At 45.1% G+C, this 26146-nt stretch overlaps 1 protein-coding gene across 1 annotated transcript in view; it reads right to left on the reverse strand.

Annotated features, from left to right (window-relative positions):
- Positions 1-7146: 7146 nt before the first annotated feature.
- Positions 7147-26146, reverse strand: part of LOC115482094 (ADP-ribosylation factor-like protein 8A) — a 24958-nt gene continuing 5958 nt past the window's right edge. The window contains exons 2-6 of the mRNA XM_030221659.1: positions 24311-24384; positions 21989-22082; positions 16281-16348; positions 8123-8193; positions 7147-7420 (exon numbers count right to left, since the gene is read on the reverse strand). Of these exons, the coding sequence (XP_030077519.1) occupies positions 7371-7420; positions 8123-8193; positions 16281-16348; positions 21989-22082; positions 24311-24384 (357 nt within the window). The 3' untranslated portion in view covers positions 7147-7370. The remainder of the gene's footprint in view (positions 7421-8122; positions 8194-16280; positions 16349-21988; positions 22083-24310; positions 24385-26146) is intronic.

Below are 26146 nucleotides of genomic sequence, written 5' to 3' on the forward strand. Positions count from 1 at the left end.
GTCTTTGTACTTTTTGGAAGAGTAAAAATTTGATTCACTTCTACTCGTTCTATACCACTCAGGATTTTGTAGACCTCAGTCATATCTCCCCTCAGCCATCTCTTTTCCAAGCTGAAGAGCCCTTGCATCTTTAACCTTTCCTCATATGAAAGGAGTTCCCATCCACTGTCATTTTGGTTGATGATCTTAGAACCTTTTCTAATTCTGATATATATTTTTTGAGCTAGGCAACCAGAACTGAATGCAATATTGAAGGTGAGGTCTCACCATGGAGCGATATAGAAACATTATAATATTCTAAGTCTTACTTACCATCCCTTTCCTAATAATTCCTAGCATTTTATTTGCTTCTTTTTATCCACTGCCGCATACTGGGCAGAAGATTTCAGCGTACTGTCTACGACACCTAGATCTTTTTCTTCGATGTTGACCCCCCAAGGTGGACCCTAGCATTGGGATTCGGATTATTCTTCCCAATGTGCACCTCTTTGCATTTGTCCACATTAAATTTCATCTACCATTTGGATGCCCAGGCTTCCAATTTCCTAAGGTCTTCCTGCAATTTTGCACAGTCCGAAAGACCACAGACAAAGGGAAACTCTGTTTGAAAATTGCTGGTTGCTTTACTCAGAGAAAAAGAGCCTCTATCACAGGTTAGGGGGTTGGGAATAGTCTCATGAAGGGTCTATGAAAATCAACTGACTGGTCTGATCTTGCCTGGAGCTGTTGGTTTTTGGTCATCCATGGAGTGGCTACAAACCACATCTGTGGGAAGTGGTTATTCCAGATTCACCACTATATGACTCAGTTACCCACAAGTTCCATTTTATAGTCCTTAACGTTTTAGCCTACATTGAATAAGTGGAAGATTGGTCAGGCACTAGAGATGCTCAAGGGCAGGTGCTAGATTGATTGGCATTGCCAGATAGTAGACTGACTGTAACAGCTGGACATACTACTACTACTATTAATAGCATTTATATAGCGCTACCAGACGCACGCAGCGCTGAACACTTGACATAGAGAGACAGTCCCTGCTCAAAGAGCTTACAATCTAGGTAAAACAGACAGACAAGACATTACGGGCAAGGGAATTACAGGGTAAAGAGGAACAGGGGAGGAGGAGGGCAATGAGTAGCGGCTAGGAGCCAAAGGCAGCAGTGAAAGGTGAGCCTTCAGCATAGATTTAAAAACAGGTAGAGATGGAGCTAGACGTATGGGCTCGGGAAGACGGTTCCAGGCGTAAGGTGCAGCAAGATAAAAGGAACGAAGTTTGGAGTTAGCGGTGGAGGAGAAGGGGGACGACAAGAGAGACTTGTCAACAAGGGTCAACAAACATAAACAGAGGCTGTCTGCATATACCATTGCATACACTCAGTACAAGGGTCTGAGAGGTAGGCAGGAACACTTAATAGTTGAAAGACCTAGAGGAATCTGTCCTAAGTAACCCTAGTGTGTGTCCTCCCTGACCTGATGAAAAGAAGCTAACACCCAACAGCTTGTCACAGATATAAAATAGTATTACAACATACTATTTGTTCAATGACCCTTATTTACAACTTCTCAACCGTACTGACAACACTAATTCTCTGCTCAACCTAGTTTTCGATAAATTCCAATTTTGTTGCACTTATGAGACAGAGCCAAGTGCGTAACAGTGCACCGCTGGAGGTCAGAATGCAGGGCTCGGGCAGTACATTCCTCCCCGTGAACTCCGCTCTCTGAGCAAGTCTCTCTTGTCATCCCCCTTCTCCTCCACCACTAACTCCAAACTTCGTTCCTTTTATCTTGTTGCATCTTACGCCCGGAACCGTCTTCCCGAGCCCATATGTCTAGCTCCATCTCTACCTGTTTTTAAATCTATGCTGAAGGCTCACCTTTTCACTATTGCCTTTGGCTCCTAACCGCTACTCATTGCCCTCCTCCTCCCCTGTTCCTCTTTACCCTGTAATTCCCTTGCCCGTAATGTCTTGTCTGTCTGTTTTACCTAGATTGTAAGCTCTTCGAGCAGGGACTGTCTCTCTATGTCAAGTGTTCAGCGCTGCGTGCGTCTGGTAGCGCTATATAAATGCTATTAATAGTAGTAGTAGTATGTCCAGCTGTTACAGTCAGTCTACTATCTGGCAATGCCAATCAATGTAGCACCTGTCTTGAGCATGACTAGTGCCTGTCCAATCTTGCACTATAATACAGCTGTGCACATCTAATGAGTCAATCACACGTTGCACAATTTCATACAGCCTGTTTTACAATAAGGAAAAGAAACGTGGCCGGGATTGTAGATATGGCCGAAACCAAAGTGCTATCAATCACTTTGGAAATGTTTATGAAGTCCGATATCACTGATCTGTTAGAATCTTGTTTTCGTACCAATCAATTGCCAAAGAAAGGAGGGGGGGGGGGGATCTTAACAACTTGACTTGATTTCTTTGACCTCAAAAACATTTAAAGGTGGACACCAAAACCCCACATCAATTTGCGTCTTACCTCATACTATATCGGAAATTAAAGACATAGTATGAAATCATCAAAAGGCTCTGCTCAGTGCTGGCCCAGATCAGTAACTGCAATGACTGATGCTGAGAGGCTGAAAATAGATTTATTTATTTATTTGTAACATTTGTATCCGCATTTCCCCACATATTAGCAGGCTCAACGTGGCTTGTGGCTTACAAAATACCGTAATGGTGGACGCCAAGTACTCAACCCAGTCCTCAGAACACACCCAGCCAAGTCTGTTTTTTTTTTAAGACATCCACAATGAATATGCACGATATAGATCTGCATACATAGTAACATAGTAGATGACGGCAGAAAAAGACCTGCACAGTCCATCCAGTCTGCCCAACAAGATAAACTCACATGCTACTTTTTGTGTATACCCTACCTTGATTTGTACCTGTCCTCTTCAGGGCACAGACCGTATAAGTCTGCCCAGCACTATCCCCGCCTCCCAACCACCAGCCCCACCACCCAATCTCGGCTAAGCTCCTGAGGATCCGTTCCTTCTGAACAGGATTCCTTTATATTTATCCCACGCATGTTTGAATTCTGTTACCGTTTTCTTTTCCACCACCTCCCGCAGGAGGGCATTCCAAGCATCCACTACTCTCTCCGTGAAAAAATACTTCCTGACATTTTTCTTGAGTCTGCCCCCCCTTCAATCTCATTTCATGTCCTCTCGTTCTACTGCCTTCGCATTTCCGGAAAAGGTTCGTTTGCGGATTATGGAGGTGTATGCAAATTTCTTTCATGCATGTTCTTTGTGGGTATCCTGAAAACCTGACTGGTTGGGTGTGTTCCGAGGACTGGGTTGAAAACCCCTGCTCTAGTAAATACTCCATTCTTCCAATACGGTAATCAGGTGATGAAAAGCTCTATGGCTTCTGTGCATTTGACTATGTACATGTCCGTTGCATTGTATATAGTAGGCAAGGTTATCAACTCATCTAGGTCAACTTAAAGAGGATGGTCTAGTCCTAGTCTTCCCCCCCATTACCGATTCTTCTAAAACACAGGTTCTCAATCCAATCCTTAGGACTCACCTAGCCAGTCAGGTTTTCAGGATACCTACAAAGAATATATATCAGATAGAGCTGCATACAATGGAGATGGTGCATGCAAATTTACCTCATGCATATTCATTATGAATATCCTGAGAATCGGCCTGGCTAGGTGTGTCCTGAGCACTAGGTTGAAACCCCTGCCCTAAGAAAAAAATGGGACTACATCTCCATGCATACTGTGAGGCAAATTCAGGCTTAATCGGCCTCTTAAGGTTGGCCCAAGTGAGGTGGCCACCAGTTCAAACGGTGACTGCGAAAGTACCTACTGCTAAACTGCGTCACTTGGCACAACATCGTCATCAAAATACGTCTTAAAAGAACACACGTTGTGATCTATAACAGTGGTTCTCAAACAGTCCCTGAGAACCAGGCAGTTGGTGGTGGTGGTTGGGGGGCGGGGGGGTTCCCAATATCCACAGTGAATATTCATGAAATAAATGAGAAGAAAACCTGTTAGGAGAAGGTTCCAGAACTGGGGTTGGAATCACTGCTCTAGGACATTTAACTGCACTAAATTCCCCTTAGTGAAAACGTGACGGAAGATGGGCCAGTCCTGCTAGTCATGGCAATGCCCAAGGGCCAACTCTGTGCTCCAGTGAGGCAACGGATGGGAGAGCAGGAGGGGCCTGTGTGGTGCTAAGACTAGAGCCTGAGTTGGCCTGGCTGGCTAAACCAAATCTCAACTGTAAGTTCAGTTCTTCTTGGATATTACAAACATCCCTCCCTTCATAGCACATGCGGAGTGTAAGTCTAAACTCTGGCTGATGACTGGCACGGATTTCACCTACTCTGTGCTGGCTTGGAGCATTCCAGCCAATTGGGAGCTGAAACTATGATGTGCCACTTATATTCTTTCCATGGCTTAAGTCAGGGCTTCCCACACTTGTCCCGGTGATTTTCAAGATACATTTGCATACATTGGAGCCCAAGTACAGTATATGCAAATCCCTCTCACGTATAATAATCATGGATATCCTAAGTGCTCAGCTGGCTGTGGGGTTCCCAGGATTGTTTTGGGAAGCCACTCAGGGAAGGAAGAAGCCATTAGATAGGGCATGGGCTGAAAAAATGGACTGCTCATTGTGCCCCACAATCCAAACAGTTGACAGTTAAAGCTAGAAGAAGGGCCAGGAGATGGTCACCTTCGTCTCCCTGGAGTGGGAGAAAATATTCTAGGATTTCTGAAGTTCCTACTATTTAATCTCCCATTTGCTTCCTTCTCCTCACCCCTAATCTTATTAAGAAGCCAAGTTAATTAGGATAAGCTGCTGTGCAATCGAGTTGCCCCTCATCAGAGTCCCACGGAGTTAGCACAGGGACAGATGGAAGAGCTGAAACAGGGACAGACCCACAGGAAAAAGGGGCATGCCCCTATGAGCAAGGCTGTAGGACGATACAATCTAAAAGGGGGAAAAGACCAAGATGCAAGACAAGAAACCAGAGGCAAGAACGAGACTGAAAATGAAAAACTAAGATGGCATTTCTACTAGTTGGCGTCTCCAAGGGACGAGCTTAGCACCAAGTCTACAGTATAACAGCCTAAGGTTGTGTTTAAGCTGTTGGAGAATATAAGCAAAACAGACAGTGCAAACAGCAGCAGTGAGCCAAGGAAGGACGAGACAACAAAAGTTCACTCAAATGTAACTTTAATGGAAACTAGACCCAACCCTGGTCAAGTTTCGGACAACTTTCGTTTGCTGTTCCTGCCTCTCCGCATTGAACTGATTTTTCTTCAGCACAGGAATTGCAGTGTATTATTGGCTACTTATGCATTTACCAGAGAATATTTGAAAACCAGTGTGACCCCTGATGAAGGTTATCTGAAACTTGGCCAGGTTGGGTCTAGTTTCCATTAAAGTTTCATTGAGTGAACTTTTGCTGTCTCCTTGGATCACCGCTGCTGTTTTGTACGGTCTGCTTGGATACTGCAGCGGGTTGTCTCTTGTTTCAAATCTTAGCGAAAGCCAAACTGGTGCGCCAAAAGATAAGGTGTGCCTGCGTATGACAGGTCAATGGCTGGCCTAAGAGCGCCATGCAATGTGTGAAGCTAATAGCATTCTAGAAAGTTCTGCGTGTTGCTTGGTGAGATGCCCATGACATGCTGATGCTCTGACCATGGGTACCCAGCTGCGCACTAAGGGGCCCTCTCTAACTTAACATGGGAAAAACAGCCTATCGCAGGAACTGCGACAGCGTTTTGCATTACTTTCGCAATTTGCATACGCTAACTGCGCCGCATTTATTTTTTTTAATTTTGGGGAGAGGGGGAGAATGAGCACAGAAGAATTATTCCGCTAGCACGCTGACATTAGTGCCTGCCAACTGAATAATGCTGACTTAACATTAGCGTATGGCCAGAAAAAGACAATATTGAAAAGGCCGAATTTACAGCCATGTAAGAAATGGGCTTAGGATGCACTAAGCCTATTTAACAGTGCAACTGAGTGAAAGGACCCCTAAGGGATGTCAGTGCACTGTTTCCAGAATAACACCTAGTGTGCATATAATCATCACTTATTGGTACCAATCATTCATGTAGCACTAGTATTCTATAAGTTAGGCAGATTGCTGATGCCTGCATTTAGGTGCCAGATGGAGGCCAACCGAAAACAGTGGTTTTGGTTTCAACTGAAACTACCAAATCGGTTTCGGCCGGAACCAGAACCAAAAATGAAAATGTGGCCGTGGCCCCCCCTTCTGCCGCCACAAGCCTCTCCCACCAGCCCAAGAAAAAACCCCATCCCATCCCATCTCAGGCTGCCCACCAACTCCACCCATCCTCCCCAGGCCTACCATTTAAAAGGTCCTGGTGGTATAGTGGCTTCTTCGGGGTAGGAGCATCCCGTGTTCCTCCTGCCCCCCGGTGGCTCCGTACTCCAAAATGGCGGCCAGGACTTCCCATAGTAGTATCCCCAGTTCCAAAATGGCGGCCACGATCTTCCACGGCAGTCTCGCGAGGCTACCACAGGAAGTTGCAGCTGCCATTATGGAGTAAGGAGTCACTTGGGGCAGGAGCAACATGGGAAGAAGTCACTAGACCACCAAGACCTTTTACAAGGTAGGCTCGGGAGTGGGAAGGGGGGCTGGCGGGTTTGAGGGGGTGGAGTCACGTTTTTGGTTCCGACTGAAAATGCTCAGGCATTTTCAGCAGGAGCCCAACCCCAAATTTGGGTCAGTTTTCAGTGCCAGATTCGAAACTGAAAATCGGTCGGCCTCTAGTGCCAGTTTCTAGAATTGCCTTTTAAGAAATCCAGACGGTGCAGCCCCGCGATGTGAAAGAGCAGAAACAGAATGAGAAAATCCTGGATTTCATTTTTCCCAGAATTATCACTGCTGTGTCTGAGAAGTGGAACTTGGGGATTCTGAGAGGGCAGAAAGATCATTCAGCAATGCAGGAGCTCCTATCACACCTCACTCCCATTGGCCCCGACATTGTCTGTACCTACCTGACGGTCAATTTTAGTCACAACTCGACTGATTATTTTCATTTAAATTAAAAAAGTAAAATATATATACATATATTTATATACATCAACGACAAACGAAGGGTGCGAAAGAGAAAGAAGGTATAGGAAGGAAGAAAGAAAGGGAAGATGAAATGATACATAGTGTTTCCAGTATAACAGGTGTTGAACCTTCAGAAGGGCAGGAAACTAGGTTTTCCCCTAAAAATATTGATCTTGAGAGAAAGAAAGAGAGAAAGTGTGGAAGAGAAAGAGAGGTGAATATGTTAGACAGTGAGCTGTAGGCCTTGAGTTATTCACTCTGGTGAATTCCCAAGGCGAAACAGGAACCGAAGAGGCCTCAGCTTCTCCTGGACTTTGAATGCTGAATAAGCCATTGCAGAGTAATGTCTAAAAGACAGAATGAGAAAAAAAAACGCATTTAAAAGAAGGCTCTTCAGTCGGACCTCTTTTTCTTTCCTTCCCCCAACTCAAGAGTGGACTAGCAGATGGACTTTTAAAAACCTGATCATTTTTCCCCCATAACAAATATTTTGCCTTCCAAAATGAATGGAATACAATGAGAATTAAGGGGCGTTTTTACTAAGATGGACTAAGAAATGGGCTTTGTGCATGTTAACACGCAACTTTCCCACACATTAAATCCATTCTATTGCATCCCAAAAATAGTTTTTTTTTATTTTTGCAGGTCCTGCGCTAATTCTTCCATTAGCGCGTGGGACTCGCAAAAAAAATTAACACGGGAGCACTTACTGCCTCTTATCTAAAAGACGCTTGCCCCGTGTTAACTCAGCGTTAAGCCAGCTAGCTTATGTAATGCAAACGCACTAGCTGGTTAATGCTTTCACGCCCATTCCCCGGTTCCACACGCACTGACAAGCTAATTACAACACAACATTTTAGTGCATTTGAGGTAAGTCTTTTTCCCCATGTTATATGCATGTTAGAGCTGAACAGAATTTAGTAAAATATCCCTGTATTGATCCCCAGTTGAGTGAATTTCCAATGGCCCTTCAGGTTCTCTTTTAAACAGTTTTATTCCCCCCCCCTCCCCACAGCCACTATGGACAAGAGAAAAGACCTGATACAAACCGATGTTGTCTTTTTCTTTGCAGGAGATGGAGTAACAGCAAATTTCTCGGTCCTGGATAGCTGAGAGATTCCTAGGAAAAACAAGGGGTGAAGACAAGCTTGTTATTCATTTTTTATAACTCTGACATCTACTCTGTGCTTCTTTACCCCGCCCCCTTCACTCCATTCCCATCTCCTGCATGAACTGGTGAAGACCTGAGCCCAGTTTTCTCTTTGTTAACAGCCTTCTAAGCAGCTGAGTCAGTTCCTGCTTTTACCCACTGCATGTAGGGAGCTGTAGTTCTGATTTCTCTGAGAAAAGCAAAGTTATCCTTCGGATTCTAGATATGACTAACGAGACGCTAACCAGCAACGATTGGATGCTAACAACCAATTACTGACATTAACTGCAACAATTAGGATTTGTGTGTGCATTTGGCCGTGCGCCATTTTATAACACTGGGAGCCTAAATCCCATAGTGCTGAACCCAAGAGGGGGGCGTGGCCATGGGAGGGCCGCGTCAGGGTGTTCAACAAATTGCGTGCAGGTTATAGAATAATGGGTCTCCACATCCCGCTTGGGCACTGAGATTTACACCAGGTTTCAGCAGGGAATGCTATGTGTTCTTTATAGATAATGCTTAGCGCGATCTTTTCTTGGCACCCATTCTGAGCGACATTTATAGAATTTTGCCCCCTCTGTGCATATGTCCAGCAGTTAGGCAGGAGCACTTACACCAGCTCCATGGCAGGCCTAAGTGCTTGCGCCTAGCAGCGTACCTTCCTTGGGTTGTCAACTGGGGCGGAGCACCGTCCTCCTCCAGGTGCAAACCCCCCACCCTCTCTCCTCCGAGCAAGTCGTGCGGCTGTCAGCTCTGCCAGTCCCCTGCCCCATAACAGGAAGCTGACATCAGAGGGGGCAGGGGACTGGCAGAGCTGACAGCCGCACAACTGCTCAGCTCATCCCCTTGCTGCTTACACCCATGGTGGACTGCCCCCCACTGCTCTGCCCTTGGAATGCTAGAGATGTGCCCATATATACCCAGTTCTGCTTGCATGAAGCTGGCGCCTGTTTTCCTTTCTAGAATATTCTCCTCCAGGTAAGTGCAGTGTTCTCAAATTACCCCTGCTAATTAATAATCTACTATAATAAAACTCACCCTCAACGTTCTGAAGACAACGTTCTGAAGTCACTCAGTCACTCCCTGAAGGGTTCATGGATTCATGGTGGTGAAGCCCAACACTGACCATGTCTCTCTGCCCCAGCCCTCGCATGACAGACCAATCAGAAATAACACCCTCAACATTCTGAAACACAAAGGACCATCACAACACCGTTCCCAGGCAACACTAGGCAACGTAAGACGGACCAATCAGAGGAAACTACGTGACAATAAGGGAGGAGCATTCCCCAGCAGAATGGCCTCATTATCTGTGCAGCACGGAGAGCACAGAACCACCGCTGGAACGAGAGGAAGAATATTCCTGCTGTGGTATGTGCAAAAATAGACCGGGGGGGTGGGGGGGGGGGGAGGGGGAGAAATTTTTAAATGCCTAATGCCAGTACTGAAGAGTGCCAGAGGGCCTATAGCACAGACTATATTTGGGATCGCTTGACATGGAGTCAGAGGAGCCGGAAAACAACGTGCCCGTCACCATCTGGGACGTGGGCGAACAGGACAAGCTGCGGCCCAGCTGGAAGGAACCTGCGACCCAGCCAGCAGCAAACAGTGACCAAGGACAGCACAGCACATCCCCCAACCCCCAAGCAAAAACAAAACAAAACAAAAAAGACACACATCAACAACCTGCACACACACCGCACCCCACACACACACACACACACAAAATAACTCTGTGACACATACACACACACACAAAAAAAGCCACATGCTAGCGCCCGTTTCATTGGTTTCGGAAACGGGCCTTTTTTACTAGTAATAATAATAATAATAATAATAATACATGACATTCGTATTTCACACTTACCATCATAGTTCAGTATGGCTCACAAAAGAATAAACCAGACCAACTCCAGGAAAATTACATACCAATAGTTAATCAACTACAGTTAAACACAACTAATTCACATTTACAAATTTTCTAAATTAAAAAAAAACCGTTTTCAATAATTTCCGGAAGACCAAATAATTGGATTGCGTTCTGAGATCAATTGGTAATTCATTCCAGTAGTTGGCTGCTACATATGCAAGTGTGCCAGGAAAAACCTTTTTTTATACACCACCTGTTTAGGGTCTGGATACTGTAAAATCAAAAAACACCTAGCTCCAGGGCTGATATTCCTCAGCGATAATCATATAACGTATATATAGGTGCTTCACTGTGCACAATTAGAAAGACAAGGCAGCAAAGCTTGTTAACACGCGTTTCTATTGGCAGCCGATGCAGCTGTAACAGCAATGGAAAAGCTCTATCAAAGTTTAATACCCTAAATATTAATCGTGCAGTCATGCTTAGCAAGGTTTAAAGTTTCTTTATCACTGCATCTTTGTAACCTATATAAATGACGTTACAGGCACAAATACGCACATTTAAATAACTAGAATAAACATTTTAAGTGTGTAAATGCCAAAACCCTAAGTATTATTTGGTAAATACACGCATATCTTACAAATAGATGTACACACAGGTAGAGTCTGGGTGGGACTGACACTAATGCGTGTAGCTTAAAAAACAGTATAAATTCTGTGCACATCATAAGACAGGCCAAAGGTCCATCAAGTCCAGTATCTTGTTTCCTAAAGTAGCCAATCCAGGTCACAAGTACATGGCAAGATCCCAAAACATATTTTATGTTGCTTATCTTGGGAAAATCCACTGCTTATTTCCAAGTCCATCTTAATAATGGCTTATGGCCTTTTATTTTAGGAAATTAGCCAAACTTTTTTTTTTAAACCCTGCTAAGCTAACTACTTTTACCACATTCTCTGGCAACAGCATTGAGGCACAAACATTTATGCCAGCTCTAGGGTACCTCCTTTGTTTTATAGAATATATTTTCATAGAATCACCCCATAGTGCTGAGGCAGAGGGCATGCGGAGCGTAGGCATTCCACCTAACTGACGGATTCATCAGTGATAGTCAGCTAACCATATCCATATAGTTCGGTGGTTCAATTTAGGCCAACAAAAAGGTTCTGCTAAATTAAACTACATAGCTATATTGAAAGTGCTGGGTGCTGGAATATCATGCGCTATCTGGATAGTGACAAAGGTCACTGTTCCCTGTGCAGATTCAGGCACCATCTCTTCGATGGATCATGGCACTGAATACTGAACAGGATATGCAAGGGAATAATTTCAAGCTGTTTCAAATTATTTGTATATCATATGTATAACGAGTGCTGCTGGATATGCAGACATAAATGTACACATAAGTTATACATATAAATACTGAATATTGGCTTTCTGCTGTACGTAAACGGGCAAATACATATAGGGGTAGATATTCAAAGCGATTAAAACGGCCAGGAAAAGATCATGGCCATTTAATCGCTTGTGCGGGGACATTCAGCGGCCCTGGCCAGAGAGAGCTGTTGAATATCCCCTCTAATTGCCCATACCGAAACTGGCTAGTTGTGGGAGTCAGGGAAGAGAGGAAATGCGGCCAGTTAGTAGCAATTTTCAGTTCGCTGACTGGCTGAGCAGCTGCATAAAGTTAGGACAAAAAAAAAAAGGCTGTCACAACTTTATGTGAGGAGTTAACCTGGCCTAAACTGCTGCCATCCCCCTCCTTCCCTCTCACCCCCAAGCAGCTCACAAGCTCCCCCTTCCAATCCCTCTCTCTCAAACTCCCTCCTCTCCCCCCCCCCCCCCCGAAGCTCTAGTGTACCAAGAGTGGGGCAGTGGGGGTGGTGCAGGCAGAAAAGGGTGCACTGAGCAGGCTCACAGCTGTCAGTTCTGCCAGTCCCCTGCCCCCTCTGATGTCAACTTCCTGTTCTGGGGCAGGGGGACCAGCAGAGCCAACAGCAGCACACCTTCTTGGCGCACCCCCTTGCTCGGAGGAGGGGGGGGTGCTACGCCCCGGTTAGCAAATAAGGTAGGTATGCCACTGCTCCAAGAGCACGAAGGCCAACCAAGTCCGCTGCTACCCTTCCCTCCCTTGTAGGTTCCCCTGGGCCTACCTTGGGTGGTCCGGAGAGGTCCTAAGGGCAGGAGGGGGGGGGGGTCAGTAAATTTAAAATGAATCAGAGAAAAGTTTTCTTCACTCAACGTGTAATTCAACTCTGGAATTTGTTGCCAGAAAATGTGGTAAAGGCGATTAGCTTAGCAGAGTTTTAAAAAGGTTTGGACGGCTTCCTAAAAGAAAAGTCCATAGACCATTATTAAATTGGACTTGGGGAAAATATTTCTGGGATAAGCAGCATAAAATGTTTTGTACTTTTGGGGGGATTTTGCCAGGTATTTTGAGACCTGGATTGGCCACTGTTGGAAACAGGATGCTGGGCTTGATGGACCTTTGGTCTGTCCCAGTATGGCAATACTTATGTACAGCAGGGGAGGGAAGGGAATCAGGAGAGCAGAGGGCACCTGCATCCCTTATGCAGATCCAGGCCAATGTTCAGCTGGGGCCCGTATAAGTTAAATAGTGGAAGAGTGGCCTAGTGGTTAGGGTGGTGGACTTTGGTCCTGGGGAACTGAGGAACTGAGTTCGATTCCCACTTCAGGCACAGGCAGCTCCTTGTGACTCTGGGCAAGTCACTTAACCCTCCATTGCCCCATGTAAGCTGCATTGAGCCTGCCATGAGTGGGAAAGAGCAGGGTACAAGTGTAACAACAACAAAAAAAAAATACATAAAGATGGGGCACAACAATGACTAGATCAACCTTTAGGGTAGCAACTGTGTTTCAGATGTTCGATGCCTACCCCATCAGACTTCAAGCTTAAAAGGGACTGGAACGTGACTAATGTTACAAATGATATTATTATTATTTTTTATGATATATAAAGGAACTGAGCTGGTGATTTCATTCTGGACTTAAGCTTTACTAGTGAAAATGCAGGACTCTCAACGGCAGCCCAAGAGCCTCCAGGCAGGCAGCATTAGGTTCAGGTTCCATGCAACACAAGGTTAAAGACGCTTTTCCACTATACCAACATGTTTTCATGTGCCCCCTTGTGGAGAAGGCTAGTTATTGCCGGCAGAATTATTATTATTATTACATTTGTACCCCGCGCTTTCCCACACATAGCAGGCTCAATGCGGCTTACATAGTAAAATGGTAGAACAATTCCACTGATACGGTTTTGTTTTTCTTGGGAATTGTTGGGTTTCAGTAGTAGAGTAGCAGGGAATGCAAGGCAGCTTTAGGGTATGCTAGTACATCTACGAGTGAAATGCCAGTGCTGGGCAGACTTCTACAGTCTGTGTCCTGGTTATTTATTTATTTATTTATTACATTTGTACCCTGTGCTTTCCCACATACAGCAGGCTCAATGCGGCTTAGATAGTAAAGAATTATTATAAAGAACATGCAAGAGGAATATTATAAACTGTGATAAGCATACCGTGTTTCCCCGAAAATAAGACACCGTCTTATATTAATTTTTGCCCCCCAAAATGCACTAGGTCTTATTTTCAGGGGCTGTCTTATTTTTCGGGGAAACATCGGGGTTGGCCCGCCCGCCCTCCGTCGCTCCCAGAACTAACCTTAAACGCCTCCTTTCACCTTCGCAGCAAGCAGCAGCAGGGCAGGCCACTCCTTCCTTCCGTGTCCCGCCCTCGCCTGACGTAACGTCCGCGAGGGCGGGGCACGGAAGGAAGGAGAGGTCTGCCCTGCTGCTGCTTGCTGCGAAGGTGAAAGGAGGCATTTAAGGTTAGTTCCGGGAGCGACGGAGAGCGGGTGGAGGGGGGCTGGCGTTTTAACACATATCTGGGTATTATTTGCAGCTGTTATCCAGATACTGGCATTGAATATTCACTGGGGTATAGCGGTGACTGCACGCTGTCCTAAATTATCTGGATTTGCTCCCCGGTTCAGCAGCTTTGAATATCGGGGCTTTACTCGGTGGTGGCTAGGACAGGCTCCTGGCTGGTTAAATCGCTCATGCGGGGCTGTCTTAACTGGTTAGTAATCACTGAATATCGGCACTGACCACTAAACTGAAAGCCGGCTATTTTGTGGGCAGGCCCAGGGGCGGAGCCAGCTCTTAAAACAGTTAAGTGTCAAGATTCAGCACATAACCGCCTAAGTTAAGGGGCAAGATCAGACCACATAAAACACAGTCTTACCTTTATGCGGTTACGTGCTGAATATCGCGCTCAACCACATAAGAGATAGCCGGCTGCATAAACCCATTCGGCTCACATCCACTTTATCAGTCCCAGATTTTTCCCACCACCTTAATTATCAAAGTTTGTCAAAAACAGTTTAACTCTTGCCTCAGTAGTGCATAAATTGTCCAATAATAGTTTTTGGCAATACAAACTAACTTCCTCATCTGCTTTAGTACTTTTATATTAATGTATTCAATGTACTTATCTTTAGTATTTGCGGACTGGGGGCGTTGTTGTGTGTGCCTCAGTGGCGTAGCCACAGGTGGGCCGGGGCCCACCCATTTAGTGCTCAGGCCCACCCAACAGTAGCACACATTTAGCGGTAGCTGATGGGGATCTCAAGCTCGGCCAGCTGAAGACTTCCCTCTGATGGTAACAAAAGCGCTACTCTCCACGATACTGGCACCTGCACACGCTCAGTTTTCAGCGCATGCCTGCTGCATACTGCCAAGGTGGAAAGAAGCATTTTCCCGCCAGCTGAAATATTTTTTTGGGTGGTGGTTGGAAGGGGGGAGAACACTTGGTGCCCACCCACTTCTTGCCTAGGCCCACCCAAATTTTGTTGTCTGGCTACGCCTCTGGTTTGCCTTAGCTGTCTTGAGATCTGGGTCATCGTGAAGAAATAACGCAGTTGACTCAGGCCAAGATGGTTTCTTATTTTGTGACGGGAAGGGTGGTTGTTTTTGGTGAGTGGGGGGCGCGGGGATTTGGGGGACACCGTGTTAAACAAAAATTGGTCACCGCGGTTGTATTGTACAGTTCTGAGTGCTTATTTTGTTTCAAGTGACTTGAATAAAGTAAACAAATAATTTAAAAAATGTTTTTGATCTATGGTGTAGGTTAAGGCAGAGGAGAACTGGAGCACATTGCACAGCTCCAGGCTGGCAATATTTCTTAAGGTCCTTGATTCGTCCCATGAAAACTTTACAATAGGCCACATCCCAACGGCAGCTTTTAGTACAGGTGCTGGGTTCTGCTTTGTTATAAGCATGTTAAACTGCACTGACTGTACAACAAAACACCAAGAATCTAATACTCAAACACAGCAGTTAGCTGGGACCCATTTCTAGAATGAAACAACATCACAGGAGCCTCTGCAGAACAGAATGACTGCAGGCCCCAGAAGAAGACGCGTGGCGAATGCTGTAGGTATGATGCTGTGTGTTGGAAGATTTGCAGACTGCAGTGTATCCACCATGCTCTTCACACTTTGGTCTACCAGGAGACGGGGCCGCCAAGAGACTGAGCCGCCGGGGTAGGGCCGTCGCAGCCACGGCCCCCCCCCCCCCCCACTGAGGATGTAGGTCCTGCCACCGCCCCTCGCTTACTCACTCAGGCTGCCACTGCCCCTACCTTCCTGTGTCAACGCGTCTCCTCCTCCCCAGCCTCCAAGGGGGGCCCGGCACCGGTGTCCGTCTCTCTCCCGGTCCTGTGTGCTGGGACTGGGTTATAGTGTTAACGAAATCACCTGGATCCCAACAGGAGCAGGAGAGAGACAGACCCTAGCACCGGGCCCCCCTTGGAGGCCAGACCCAGGGAATTTTGTCCGCCCCCTCTCGGCAACCCTGCCAGGAGAGAATTTGGAGGAATGCTCTGATTCACAAATCGTCTTGAGGCCCTCCAAGAACCCACCAAGTGGTGCGCCACCTTTTCCCCTGTCTGTCCCGGGAATTGGCAATTTAACGTTTGTCACCAGGATTAGGCTGGCACAATCAAACACAGGAGGCGACTCCTCCTCCATCAACAGCGTTGCCTACTGGCCAGAGCCATAAATGTAGTATGTACAGAGTTCGAACTGAGCTAGAAATGAAAGTAGCTAGACAAGAAAAAAAAAAAAAAAAAAAAGAGAGAGGAGAAAGTAATCCGGAAAATGTACTCACATTTTTTCAATTAACTCTTTTTCATCCAAGGCACCAGGGAGGTCTCGCTTGTTTCCAAGGACTAAAACCTGCAACGGATGGAGAGAGGCAGAAAGAGATCAGGAAAAGAGTTTCAAAGCACCAGCAGTTAACAAATCCACTACTCTAGCCCCAGTGGTCACTTTGGCTACCAGCTTTGGCCAGGATAAATCCACTACCGACTCTTTCCAGCAGCTTTCACTATCACAAATACAGCTGGAAGTGATGCAGTAGGTATGACGAAGACTGACTCTTGGGTCCTTGCTGCTCACTTTATATAATAATTGGTTTTACATCTCCTGGAATTTATTTATTTATTTGTTGCATTTCTATCCCGCTCTTTCCCGCTTGGTAGCAGGCTCAGTGCGGCTTACATAGTATGGGATTACATAGTATCACAGAAAGAACACAGCTGTAGCAATAGTAGAGGTATGATGTGGTTGTTAGGAAATAGGTTGAGATAGGTGAAATGGGCAGGGGATGTAGGGGTAGGAGAGGTACAAGGTGGTGTAGAGTGGGTTCATAGATTGTCTGGTCAATTTGGGTAGGCTTGTTTGAAGAGGTAAGTTTTTAGCGACTTCCGGAAGGGTAGATGGTCACTGATTGTTCGAATGGGTCTGGGTAGGGCATTCCAGAGTTGGCTGCCTATAACGGAGAAGTTGGATGCGTAGTACGTTTTGTACCTGAGACCTTTACAGTTGGGAAGGTGTAGATTGAGATATGTTCGAGAGGATTTTGATCCGTTTCTAGCTGGTAGGTCAATTAGGTTGGTCATGTAGCTTGGAGATTCTCCGTAGATAATCTTGTGAATCATAATAATAATAAATCTACGCCAAAAAATTGTAAAGATAAGATCAGAAAACAAGAAAGGTACTAGGAAAAATTCTCAGAACTCCAGAGCTTTTTTCAATGTCATGGAAAAGGCCAAGGGAACCAAACTGGAAATGCTGGATTTTTGGAAGGGCTCGTTCTGTGATTGTTGCTTCTCTCTGCATGAACGCTTCCCTTTAGAAGCTTCACACAGGGTGGCAGATTTAAGTTTTGGGTAATGAACCATGCGAGTAGACACCAGCCAGGTTCCAACTTTGCACATTTCTGAGGATGCATATTTCCTGCAGCTTCTGGAAGGGAAAACAGAATCTCCCGGGAGTGTACTATGGAAAAAAAAAAAAAAACGATTCAGGACTCAGACCCAGTTCTTACATTTTCAGCACTTTTGGGCTTAACACTGCCCAGTGGGTATTTCTGATAGAAGTTCTTTCTTGTACAAATTTGATTTTGTTTAGCTGTGGATTCTTCTCTGTTTGAAATGGAACATTTATATATACACACACATTTTTTTTTTAAATTTCACATTATATATTGTCTACCAATCCAGCTCACAGCAGCTATTTATTTGAAAATTCACTACTGTGTTCTCTCATTATTTTGGTCACCAAATTGTTATTTAATTTAAAAACAGACCCTGTGTATTTGGAAGGGTGTGCGCCCAATTTAACTAAATGAGCTAATTAGCATCAATTACTGGCACTAATTAGATTTAATTGGCATTTACACTTGTGGAATGGGATCTGTGCCTAAAATTCACAAGCAATCTGAAAAAGGGGGGCACGGGCGTTAATGGGGCATTCCTAAAATTAACGGGGGACACGCGGCTAATGTAGGTGTGTATATTTGCACTGATTCCTGGGCATAAGCGCTATTCTATAAAGCCATATATAGAACCTAGCCCTTAGTGGACAAAAGATATTCTTCCCCTAAAAGGCAAAAGATGGGGCTGAGCAAAGTCCAGAACACAAATGGATGCAAATGAAATAAATTGCAGATGTTGCAAAAAAATATTCTTAATTTCCCACTCACATATCTGGTGGATCTGCCCGTGATTTCAAGGTGCAGTCATACATGTCTATTTGATTACGCTTGTGACAGAATCAAAGGCCCGGTCTTGGTATAACATTAACATCAATGAATATTTTACATTAGCAATGCAGCCTGCAGAAAATCAAATTCAACAGTCCAGAGAACTGAAGTCTGCATTCACTGTGGGTTACACTAGAAGAGCCAGGACCAGGAGGTCAATGGTAAAACAGCTTTTCCAGGCCAGGGAAAATTTCTGAGCCATGACAATAATTGAAGCTGGCAAGATCAAATGCTCTGGGGCAGCGATTCACAAACCTGTCCTGGGGGAACTCGAGCCAATCAGGTTTTCTGGATATCCACACAGAATATACATGAGTTGAAGCTGTGAAAGCAAATCAATCTCATGAATATTCATGGCAGATACCCTGAAAACCTGACTGGCTGGTGTTTCCCTAGGACAGGTTTGGACACAGGTTTGCCTAAGGAGTTTCTGACACAAAGAATGTGCCTTGGTCCAGTAAACCAAGAGACCTCAGGGATCCCAGCTGTGTGTGGGAGAGGAAACTATAATCCCCACCAACCAAAAAGAAGGCAAAAATGCAAGAGGTCAAACACCTACATAACAGTGCTTAAAAGACCACCTCACTGCCATATCAAAGCTACCCCCAGACCACCCTTTGGAACTATAGGATTGGTGAATGCCAGATCAGCTGTTACGAAATCGTCAGTGATCCATGATGTCATCCACAAACAGCATCTTGACATCTTAGGAATAAGTGAAACCTGGCTACATAAAAATGGAGGTTCACCACTGGCTGATGTCCAACAGGTTTCAACACCCATATCATCCAAGACCAGGAAGAAGGGGTAGAGGGATACAATCAAACTGCACAGAATCGCCATTCCCCAACTAAAAGAATCAGAATCTCCTTTAATCTAACTTGAAGAACAGAAACCAATCTGGCTGCTCATTGTACACCGAGCACCTTGTAACAACACATCATCTGTGCAAGAACTCCTGGATTTGATTACACAAGTAACCCTGAATTACCCTAGGATGGTGATTATGGGAGATTTCAATCTACACATCAAAACCCCAGATACCACCACAACTGCCTTCCTGGACATGATGACAGCACTAGGATTCACACAGGTGATCAATTTTCCAACCCATGAAAAGGGTCACATACTAGACTTGGTATTCTACAAAGGGGTTGGCATCCCAGAATACTGGGATAGCAGTATTGAAATACACCCCTATCATGGTCAGACCATTAAGTTTTCCCTAAGTGACCATCTGAAACAAATGGCGCCTCTCAGAGTTTGGGCGGAGATCAGAGACAAGAAAAAGTTGACTGCCGAGAATTTCCTTGAGGACCTGGACTATCCACATGTGGATGAAAAACAACAACAGTGTCAGAACAGGTTGACATTTGGAATCACACTTAGCCAAGACCTTAGAGAAAATGGCACCACTAAAAAAGTTTTATGCCCCACTCGCAAATGCTCACTTTGGTTTTTCTCCCGAACTTCAGATCCTTAAGCACGAAGGACGGAAACTGGAAAGGAGATGGTGTAAATCTCATACCCACTGAACTTAAAAACAACAAACTTTACCTGAACCTAAGTAAAACGGAGCTTCTCTGGGTCCCTAACACAAGTGGGCACATACCTGACATCAAAATCGCTTTTGGGAAATATGACCGCCTCCTCAAATCACAAGTCAGGAACCTTGGAATACAGTTAGATTCAACACTTACCCTAATCCCAAAATCCAAGCAACCTTCAAGAGCAGCTTCTATCACTTACGAGACCTACGCTGCCTCTCTCCTTATATTGAGAAGGCAAATTTTGTCTAAGCTGTGCATGGCATGACAACATCAAAACTAGATTACTGTAATGTACTCTACACAAAGGATCTGTACCAGCTGCAATTGATTCAGAATACAGCAGCAAGACTCACAGAAGGCTGTAAGCGATGTGACCACATCACACCATTTTTGCAAAAACTTCATTGGCTACCAGTACAATATAGGGCTAAATTTAAAACTCTATGTCTGATCTTCAAGGCCCTTAAAGGAAATAGCCCCGAGTACCTGAAGAGCAGGATCGTCCTCTACACAACTCCAAGGACACTAAGGTCCTTCCAAGGAGTATCCCTAACCACCCCCTCTCCGAAGGACATTACATGATGTGACACCCACAAGCGAGCCTTCTCTGGAGTAGCCCCCACATTCTGGAATGCACTCCCTGAAAGACTTTGCTCAACACAAGACTATCTCTACATCAGGAAGCAAGTGGAAACTTGGCTCTTCACCAGGCCTTTAATGGAAGAACTAACTAACTTGCTAGTCTCACACACAAACAAGGAGTGGCACCTGCTGCATATAATGTAGAAGGACAGTTTATCCACTCCTACCCTAGCTGAGATAATATTTAAACACCTGTCTGACCTACTACTACTACTAACATTTCTAAAGCGCTACTAGGGTTACACAGCGTTGTACAATTTAAACATAGAAGGACAGTCCCTGCTCAAAGAGCTTACAATCTAAAAGACAAGTGTACCATCTAGAGGACGAGTGAACAGTTAATCTGATAGGGTGGATAGATTGGGGCATTCTATATTTCTCGAGCGGTTAGGCACCAAAGGCAGCATTGAAGAGGTGAGTTTTAAGCAGAGGTTTGAAGATGGGTAGGGAGGGGGCATGGCGTATGGGTAAAGGAAGATTGTTCCAGGCATAGGGTGAGGCAAGGCAGAATGAGCGGAGCTTGGAGTTGGCAGTGGTGGAGAAGGGTACTGAGAGAAGGGCTTTGTCCTGTGAGCGGAGGTTACGGGCGGGAACATAGGGGGAGATGAGGGTGGAGAGGTAGTGAGGAGCCGCAGACTGAGTGCATTTGTAGGTAAGGAGTAGGAGCTTGAATTGAATGCGATATCTGATCGGAAGCCAATGAAGTGATTTGAGGAGAGGGGTGATATGAGTATATCGGTTCTGGCGGAATATAAGACGTGCGGCAGCGTTCTGAACGACTCATGTGAAACCTTCTTTAAACTAGTCCCCTTATCTTCTAACTCCTCTTGCATATCTATATGTTCCATCTTTGATTATACCTATGCTGTATATTAAAATGTTCTATTACGTATTGTGTAGGCATTGTAAGTAGTACACTATGCCATACTTTGTATTGTTATTTGAATATTTTTACTGCTGTAATTGTCTATTGCTTATGTTGGACTTATTCTTGCTGGACACCGCTTTGAGTGAATTCCTTCAAAAAGGCGATAATAAATCCTAATAAATAAAGCACTGCTCTGGGGTCTCATTCAGTTGAGAGTGGGAAATGATAAACTTAAGAAAATGTTTGGGTGTCAGGAAAATATTTTCCCCTTTCCCTTCCTGATTCCAGCAGCTGAGCGTACAGCGCTGCGTACGTCTAGTAGCGCTATAGAAATGATAAGTAGTAGTAGACCTGTGCTCTGGGATGGATACGTCTTAAAATCTCTGTGCTTCCCTGAATGTCATCAGACGCTGTTCTAGGAGATCTCCGTTCCTCAGTCACTGATGGTCTAGAGAGGGACGGTCTTCAGGACAGAAGCTGCCGCAGTGGCTCCCCCTACTTTGTCCTTATCCCCTAAAGAAATTAGCATGCAAACCCATATAGAGATTTCTAGACTGCCCCCTCAAGTTAGTGGTCTCCAAAATCCTGAATGACATGCGGCAATCAAACCTGACCAGTACAAAACCCTATGAGGATCTCATCTTTTTACCAGAGAGTCTAGATCCTAGCAGTGGGAAAGTGGGCAGGTTGATGATGCCCTGAGAACTCACGGGAATGCCCTGCAGCTGGGGCTTGTCCAGCAAATTATGCAGCTCATTCTTGGAGGCCTCAATCTTCTCCTGATCTGCAGCATCCACCATGTATCTGCAATGAGAAATACAGGTTGGTATTAATGTACAGGTACAAGCTAACCAGACAGCAGAAAGAAGGCTCCATCTGGGTGCAAATCCCAGCTCACCAGGCAGCAGGAGCTGACTCCGTGTGTCTACAACACCCACTTAGGACACAGAGTCTATGTTTGTAAGGGCCATTTCCTTCAGCAGTGCTAAGTACAAGAACTTTGACAAGTTCTAGAGCTTGTTGCCGGAGTGTATGTGGTAAATCAGTCGGCACAGCAGGGTTTAAAAATACAGGTTTGGACAAGTTCCTAGAGGAAAAGCCCATGGTCCCTAATTACCAGGTAAATTCAAGGAAAACCACTGCTTATCCCTAAGATGTTACAATGAAGCAGGCACCGATGCGATACATGCAGTCTACGGAGCCTAAGTTTTGCCGGACCACACCCTGAGGCAGTATTCTCGAAACATGCCACATGTTGGAGGTGGCGTCCGTGTCCTGCAATATTTGAAAAGATAAGTGCTAAGCATAAAGCATATTTTATAATAAAGCTTGTTTTAAAGAAGAAAAAAAACTTTTTGTACACTGAGAACCGATGAAGAAATGAGCGATTTTGGATGTCAATGTCCTTCAAATAATATTCTAAGAAAAAGTACGCTCTTGAAATGTGAAGTGCTTGAACTTGTGCTAAATAGAACTGGAACAGAAAAACTTGAGACATTATATAGCTGGGAATGTGTTGAAATCCCCAGGATTAAGCAGCATGGAATGTATCTAGCTTCTGAGATCCTGCCAGGTACTTGTGACCTGGATTGGAACAAGAATCCTGCGCTTTGTGGACCTTTGGTCTGACCTAGTATGGCAGTTCTTATGCTTTTAAAGCCACTTTAAAGGAGGGTTCCAAAATGTTACCTGGACAGCACAGTGAACCAATCACAGAGAAAGACTGAGGGAAGTAGGCACCTCCTTTTAGGCATCCCAATGCCATGTGGTAATAAGTATTGCCACACTGGGACAGACCAAAGGTCCATCAAGCCCAGCATCCTGTTTCCAACAGTGGCCAATCCAGGTCACAAATACCTGGCAAGATCTTGAAAAAGTGCAATACATTTTATGCTGCTTATCCCAGAAATAAGTCAATTTAATAATGGTCTATGGACTTTTCCTTTAGGAAGCTGTCCAGACCTTTTTTAAACCCTGCTAAGCTAACTACCTTTACCACATTCTCTGGAAACAAATTCAGGAGTTATTTACACATTGAGTGAGAAAACTTTTCTCCGATTCGTATTAAATTTACTACTTTGTAGCTTCATCGCATGCCCCCCTAGTCCTAGTATTTTTGGAAAGCGTAAACAAACAATTCATGTCTACCCATTCCACTCCACAGCACCTGGGCGACCAGATTCCATTACAGAATACTAGTAGCCCAGTATCGGCACATCTTACTTTTAGGTACTTGCACTTACCTGGTGTCATTTCAGGTGCCCAAATGCGGTAAGAGTGCACATAACTTACAGTATTCTAGAAGTCGTGCATGTTACGTGGCAGCCCTGCCCATGCTCCGCCCCCTTGCATTTATTTGCTAGGCCACTTACATGCAGCCTTACAGAATATGGCTTAGAGGTGTTCTAATGCACACTTACCCACGACAGTGACAGTATTCTGTACCCCCTTGGTGTGCTGTTACAGAATTGACCTTCACAGGTGCTTTCTAGAACAGTTTTCAAAGTCCAGTCCTGGAGTGCCCCTTGCCAGTCAGGTTTTCAGGATATCCTCAATGAAATGCATGAAGTTGATTTGCATACACTGCCTCCATTATATGTAAATCTCTTTCATGCATATTCACTGTGGATATCCTGAAAACCTGACCAGCAAGGGGTACTCCAGGATCGGACTTGGGTATTAAAAGGAAGCATTCTCTGTAAAATGGAAAGTTCAAGAACAAGTGTTCAAGTTAAGAAGGGAAGGAAGCTCAAAAGGTGTGGGTCAGAAAATACTGTTTCACTGAGAGGGTGGTGGACACCTGGAACAGTCTTCCAGAAGAGGTTATAGGAACCAGGATAAGCACCAAATTCAATACATCAGATCACAAAGGGTCTTTGTTGGTGGCGTGAAAGAGAAATCCACAGGTCAACTCAGACCTGTGAAATCTCAGGAGGCAGAACAAATGGTCAGGCTGGTGGACCATGTGATCCATTTCTGCTGACATCTGTGTAAATATACTTGGAACAGGAACACAGACTGGCTGTACTTACATGATAGCACTGACCCCTCGGCAGTATCGCTCCCACATACTTCGGAAACGAGGCTGACCTCCGATGTCCCAGAGCTAGATCAAAAAGGGAGAAACAGAAATCTTAACACAGTGTTAGATACAGCCTGTCCTCTCCCTTCCCCCCCACTTCTCTGGGAGCGGCCCATGCCATTGAAACATGGGCAGAGAACCATGAAACTAAGAGGCAGCGCATTTAGAATAAATTGGAGAAAGCTTTTCACTCGAGAAATAAAGGTGTGAATTTGTGCCAGAGGATGCAGTCACAACATCCAACATACAGTGGTGGAAAAAGTATTTGATCCCTTGCTGATTTTGTAAGTTTGCCCACTGACAAGACATGAGCAGCCCATATTGAAGGGTAGGTTATTGGTAACAGTGAGAGATAGCACATCACAAATTAAATCCGGAAATCACATTGTGGAAAGTACAGTGGGGGAAATAAGTATTTGATCCCTTGCTGATTTTGTAAGTTTTCCCACTGACAAAGACATGAGCAGCCCATAATTGAAGGGTAGGTTATTGGTAACAGTGAGAGATAGCACATCACAAATTAAATCCGGAAAATCACATTGTGGAAAGTATATGAATTTATTTGCATTCTGCAGAGGGAAATAAGTATTTGATCCCCCACCAACCAGTAAGATCTGGCCCTACAGACCAGGTAGATGCTCCAAATCAACTCGTTACCTGCATGACAGACAGCTGTCGGCAATGGTCACCTGTATGAAAGACACCTGTCCACAGACTCAGTGAATCAGTCAGACTCTAACCTCTACAAAATGGCCAAGAGCAAGGAGCTGTCTAAGGATGTCAGGGACAAGATCATACACCTGCACAAGGCTGGAATGGCTACAAAACCATCAGTAAGACGCTGGGCGAGAAGGAGACAACTGTTGGTGCCATAGTAAAAAATGGAAGAAGTACAAATGACTGTCAATCGACAAAGATCTGGGGCTCCACGCAAAATCTCACCTCGTGGGGTATCCTTGATCATGAGGAAGGTTAGAAATCAGCCTAACTACAAGGGGGGAACTTGTCAATGATCTCAAGCAGCTGGGACCACTGTCACCACGAAAACCATTGGTAAACATTATGACATAACGGATTGCAATCCTGCAGTGCCCGCAAGGTCCCCCTGCTCCGGAAGGCACTGTGACGGCCCGTCTGAAGTTTGCCAGTGAACACCTGGATGATGCCGAGAGTGATTGGGAGAAGGTGCTGTGGTCAGATGAGACAAAAATTGAGCTCTTTGGCATGAACTCAACTCGCCGTGTTTGGAGGAAGAGAAATGCTGCCTATGACCCAAAGAACACCGTCCCCACTGTCAAGCATGGAGGGGGAATGTTTGTTTTGGGGGTGTTTCTCTGCTAAGGGCACAGGACTACTTCACCGCATCAATGGGAGAATGGATGGGGCCATGTACCGTACAATTCTGAGGTGACAACCTCCTTCCCTCCGCCAGGCCTTAAAAATGGGTCGTGGCTGGGTCTTCCAGCACGACAATGACCCAAACATACAGCCAAGGCAACAAAGGAGTGGCTCAGGAAGAAGCACATTAGGGTCATGGAGTGGCCTAGCCAGTCACCAGACCTTAATCCCATTGAAAACTTATGGAGGGAGCTGAAGCTGCGAGTTGCCAAGCGACAGCCCAGAACTCTTAATGATTTAGAGATGTCTGCAAAGAGGAGTGGACCAAATTCCTCCTGACATGTGTGCAAACCTCATCATCAACTACAGAAGACGTCTGACCGCTGTGCTTGCCAACAAGGGTTTTGCCACCAAGTATTAGGTTGTTTGCCAGAGGGATCAAATACTT

This window comes from Microcaecilia unicolor, chromosome 12 (assembly GCF_901765095.1).
Source record: "Microcaecilia unicolor chromosome 12, aMicUni1.1, whole genome shotgun sequence".
Lineage (NCBI taxonomy): Eukaryota > Metazoa > Chordata > Amphibia > Gymnophiona > Siphonopidae > Microcaecilia > Microcaecilia unicolor.